Source organism: Lingula anatina, chromosome 5, assembly GCF_051362555.1.
Source record: "Lingula anatina isolate TDL-2025a chromosome 5, LinAna3.0, whole genome shotgun sequence".
Lineage (NCBI taxonomy): Eukaryota > Metazoa > Brachiopoda > Lingulata > Lingulida > Lingulidae > Lingula > Lingula anatina.
This window is the reverse complement of record NC_141771.1, coordinates 3,183,570-3,189,053: the sequence shown is the minus strand read 5'-3', so window position 1 is coordinate 3,189,053 and position 5,484 is coordinate 3,183,570. Positions and strand designations below refer to the sequence as shown.

At 40.5% G+C, this 5,484-nt stretch overlaps 1 protein-coding gene across 1 annotated transcript; it reads left to right on the top strand.

The window, feature by feature from the left end:
- Window positions 1-4,011, top strand: LOC147761482 (uncharacterized). Its single transcript, XM_087013207.1, has one exon. The coding sequence runs from the start codon at window positions 1-3 to the stop codon at window positions 4,009-4,011; it is 4,011 nt and encodes a 1,336-aa protein (XP_086869333.1).
- The last annotated feature ends 1,473 nt before the right edge of the window (window positions 4,012-5,484 follow it).

Sequence of the window (5,484 nt, the reverse complement as noted above, 5' to 3'; positions counted from 1 at the left end):
ATGATAGTGCCAGTTGTAGTGCACCACGAGGATAATCCAGACGTTTATTCAGTGGTATATGCAGTACTAGACGAGCAGTCAGATGCCTGCTTTGTAAAGTCCTCGACCCTCAGTGAACTCGAATGTAAAGGGAAGCATGTAGACATCAGACTTTCAACCATACTTGGAGAAAAAACCGTCCCGAGCAGGAAAGTTAGAGGACTTGTTGTGAGAGGTCTGAACCAAGAGACATTGATTGAGCTCCCAGATACATACTCCAGAGACTCCATTCCAGTTAAGCGATCACAGATACCCAGACCAGAAACTGCTAAGAAATGGCCACACTTGCACTCAATTGCTGATAAGATTACTCCTTATCGCCCAGACATAGAGGTAGGACTGCTGTTGGGAGTAAACTGTATGAAAGCCATTAGAGGTCTGGAGTACATACATGGTAGAGGAGAGGAGCCATATGCATACAGATGTAACCTAGGTTGGGGTATAGTAGGGCCAGTGGACAAATCAAGACCCATAGATGAGAACAAGAGCTTTGGAACACATGCCTTTGCCTTTAGAACACAAGTGACAGAGATCAGCCCCGCTGAGGTTTGCAGTCTCTTTGACCAAGGTTTCGACCAACAGAAAGATGAGAAGTTAAGCCTTCAAGACCAGAAGTTCATGAAGATTATGGAGGAAGGCATACATTTCAATGAGGGTTTTTATGAGATGCCACTACCATTTAAAGATGGACATCCAGCATTGCCAAACAACAAACCAGCAGCTGAGATCAGGCTAGAGCAGCTAAGGAAAAGGCTAATCCACAACCCGAAGTATTATGAGCACTATAACAGTTTTATGCAGGACCTCATAGATAAATGCTATGCAGAAGAATCACCTCATGAAGATGGAGGTTGGTACTTACCACATCATGGTGTATATCACCCCAAGAAACGTGAGAAATTACGAGTGGTGTTTGATGCCAGTGCAAAACATGAAAATGTTGCGCTAAACGACTGCCTGTTGAAAGGACCTGATCAGAATAACTCGCTCATAGGTGTTTTATTGAGGTTTAGAGAGCAGCCAGTAGCAATCATGGGTGACATGGAGAACATGTTTCACAGGTTTAAAGTGAAAGAAGAGGATAGAAAGTTTTTACAGTTCCTATGGTGGAAAGACGGTGACCTCAGTAGTAATCCCATCACATACAGAATGACGTCTCATATATTTGGAGCGATAAGTTCACCAGCATGCGCATTGTATGGACTGAGGAAACTAGCAGAGGACTACCAAGATGAGTATTCACCAGACGTCATTGCCTTTCTTAAGAATGACTTCTATGTAGACGATGGACTCAAGAGCATCGAGTCAAGTGAAGAAGCTATACGTCTTGTTAGAGAAACAAGAGAGCTGCTGAACAAAGGTAACCTAAGACTTCACAAGCTAGTATCAAACAACCGTGAAGTGATGAATACAATCCCAATGTCAGAGAGAGCCAAAGAAATGAGAAACATTGACCTTAACAGAGACACAATGCCAATATGCCCAGCTTTAGGAGTACAGTGGTGTGTAGAAGCGGACAGTTTTCAGTTTAAGGTCCAGATCAATGATAAGCCATTAACAAGAAGGGGAATTCTCTCCACTGTAAGTTCCATATTTGACCCTTTAGGCCTTGTCTCACCATTCATCCTTGCCGGTAAGAAAATTCTCCAAGAGCTATGCAGAGACGGTGCAGAGTGGGATGATCAAGTGCCAGAGAGTATTAGATGCAGATGGGAAAGATGGCGCTCAGATTTGCTGAACTTAACCAAGTTGAATATACCACGGTGCTATAAGCCAAATGATTTTGGTGAAGTGACTACTGCAGAACTTCATCACTTCTCAGATGCCAGTGTAGAAGGCCTAGGTCAGTGCAGTTACTTGAGACTTAAAAGCAACACAGGAAGAATAGCAACCACATTAGTTATGGGCAAGTCCAAGGTAGCTCCCTCTAAACCAGTGACAGTCCCACGCCTAGAGTTGTCAGCAGCAGTGATGTCTATAAAGGTGGGGACCTTTCTTGCCAAGGAGTTAGAGTATGAGGACATCACCCATGTGTATTGGACTGACAGCAAAGTTGTTCTAGGGTATGTCAATAATGATGCTAAGAGATTTCATGTCTTTGTAGCAAATAGAATACAACAAATTAGAGAAGTCAGTCAGCCATCGCAATGGAGGCATGTTAAGTCCAGTGACAACCCAGCTGATATAGCCTCCAGGGGAACAGGTGTGACAGAGCTACTACAGAATGAACAGTGGTGGAGTGGGCCAGACTTTCTGCTCATTGATGAACCACCATCTACCACTAATACCCAATTCAGACTAGCACCAGATGACCCAGAAGTACGCAAATCTGAAGTCAGTGTATTTGCTACTAAAGTAGAAACCAACCATGATCACTTGTCTGATGTATTGAAAAGGTTTTCTTCCTGGAACAGAGCAACACGAGTTGTTACGTGGTGTTTACGATTCATACAGAAGCTGAAACAAGCTAAGAACAGGAAATCTACACAGCAGAACACAGTTGAGACCAGCAATGAACCGTTGAATGTTCAAGAAATACAAGTGGCAGAAAAGATCATTCTCAAGTCAACACAGACTGCTACATTTGAGAAGGAAATTGCAATACTGAAAGCAATTAACAGAGAAGATAACAGTGAACACACAGAGAGAAAACAGGCAAGATATCGCAACAAACAAATCAAGAAAACCAGTTCACTATACCGCCTAGACCCATTTTTATGTGAAGATGGACTACTCAGAGTAGGTGGTCGTATAAAGAGGGCAAATCTACCCAGAGAGCTTACACACCCAGTGATTCTGCCTAAGCATCATCACGTCACAAATCTCATAATTGACCACTATCATACACGATGCGGACATTCAGGAAGTGGCATTACTCTTAATGAAGTCCAAGCTAGTGGCTATTGGATAATTTCTGGCCGTGCCAAGATTGGATCATATATATGGAAATGTGTGACCTGTCGTAAGCTACGAGCAAACTCACAGAGTCAGAAAATGTCAGATCTTCCAGCTGACAGACTGGAACCAGCACCTCCATTCACCTACAGTGCAGTAGATTTCTTTGGACCATTCTATGTGAAGGAGGGAAGAAAGCAGATGAAGAGATATGGTGCTTTGTTTACATGTTTAGCATCACGTGCTATTCATATAGAAGTTGCATATTCACTCAGCACAGATTCTTTCATTAACTGCTACAGACGCTTTGTATGCAGGCGTGGACCAGTACGTCTACTCAGAGCAGACCGTGGAACCAATTTCATTGGAGTTAAGGGAGAGCAAGAAACTGCCTTTATGGATATGGATCAGGACAAGATCAGGAGAGAACTTCTGAAAGACCATTGTGACTGGATTCAGTTTGAAATGAATGTTCCTCATGCTTCACATATGGGAGGCGTGTGGGAAAGGATGATCAGATCAGCCAGAAATGCTTTATCAGGACTTCTCACAGCTCACAGTGACCGTTTAGATGATGATTCCTTGTCCACATTGTTAGCTGAGGCAGAAGCCATAGTTAACAGTAGACCTTTGACCTACATTGATACACAGTCACCAGATTCTCCAATGCCTTTGTCTCCAAATCAGCTCCTGACCCTGAAAACTAAGGTCGTGATGCCACCACCTGGGAATTTCATAAGGAAAGACACATATCTTCATCGAAGATGGCGACATGTTCAATATCTAGCCAATGAATTTTGGAGCAGGTGGAGAAAGGAATTTCTTCCTACATTACAAGAAAGAAAAAAGTGGATCAAACAACATAAAGATGTACAAGTTGGAGATATTGTTCTCATGATAGATGACAGTGCACCAAGAAATCAGTGGCCACTTGGTCGCATAGCAGAAACCTTTCAAAGTGCAGATGGATATGTGCGTAAGGTCAAGTTGAAAGTTAGGGACTCTACATATGAGAGACCAGTGCACAAGTTAATTCTTTTGTTGACCGGAGAAGACCCTGTCGAGGAGCCAAAATAACTGTTAACTGTGACAATAATGTCAGTTTTGTTATGATTCTATGCTACAGTTTGTGTAGATTTAATGAACACTTTTGTTTTCTAAAGACAGTTACATGTCGAGCTATTTGTGTTTATGGGATTGCAAAGTATTTTATGTTTTAATACGGTAATTAACAGTAAGTTTTGATGTTCCTTAAAAGTGTTTAAGGTACGGTAATTCTTAATAATTTCCGAGCAAATATTTTTTATACGTAATGATAAGGTAAACGGTGTATATTGTGTAAATTGCTTTCACAATTTAGGGGAGCCATGTTAAGGTTTTGGCCCGTCTTAGCTGTTATGCACATCGGTGGAGATAGCGTTTTACTTTTTTGACTAGAGCACGCGCTTATAGTTAGTTATGTTCTGATCATTAAAAGTCACTAATTCCCGCAATGAGGTAAGACTTTATGAATCATTTAGTAATTTAAACAGTTAATAAGAACTTTATAAGTTGTAATTGTAACATAATTTAAGGATAATTTCTTAATTTGATGTATTTTGTTCATTTCAGTTTCTACGTGACAATTTCAATGACAAGCAAATAAAATAGATGTGAAAAAGACTAAAGAAGTTTGCTTATTCGTAACAATCCCAATAAAAGACGTTCATGTTAATACCTGGCTACTCAGGGTTTTGTGCCAACCATGCATCCCACACTTTAACGTTTAGAAATACCATATTTCATTAAACAAAAAGAACTAGAAAAGCACCCAAATAGCGCATGCCTCCGCCAAGACATATAATTTATTAAACATTAACAGTAACAAATAGATCATCACCAAAATCTAATCATTGTGAAGTTAGCGCATTTCTGACTCAACGTGAAAATTTCATCAAAATGCAGCCATAATCTTTAAGTTAAGCTGGTGATGAATAAACAAACGAACAGACAACCGGAAGTGAAAAAAAACATCCTTGAAAGAACTGTGTGAATTCAAGGCTGTGAACCTCAGGGTGCAGCTCTGCTCTGACATCTCGCACCTGTTGTAAATGTCTGGAATATCCATTACCTCCATACATACCTGTACTCCATCATGTGTTTTATGTATAGCTCATTGCCATTTGGACTTGCTATATAAAAAGACAGAGAAAACACCCAATCGCCATCGAATTAGCCTATTCCGTACGCGCATCTTTCATGGATTTAATTAGCCATACCTGAACGATTTCTTTATTACCGACATTACAGTGCAAAATGCATGCAGTCACTAGAAAAAATTAACTCAGGTCCACTGTCAATATTGTAGCGGCGTCACATCTAGCTCTAATTTATAAGAATTGTTCTCTCATAATTTGGGAAATATTGTGAATTATTTTGGTCACATGACCTGAATGAATTATATTTGACACAGCACCACGTGTAATAAAACAATTATTTTAGAGAGACCATACATTTCAACTCGCCTCTATTAAAACCTGCAAAACTTGGAAAAGCATGTCAAAAGATAAA

Excerpts from the sequence above, each read along its gene's own strand:
- LOC147761482 (XM_087013207.1), top strand. The coding sequence starts at position 1 with ATGATAGTGCCAGTTGTAGTGCACCACGAGGATAATCCAGACGTTTAT.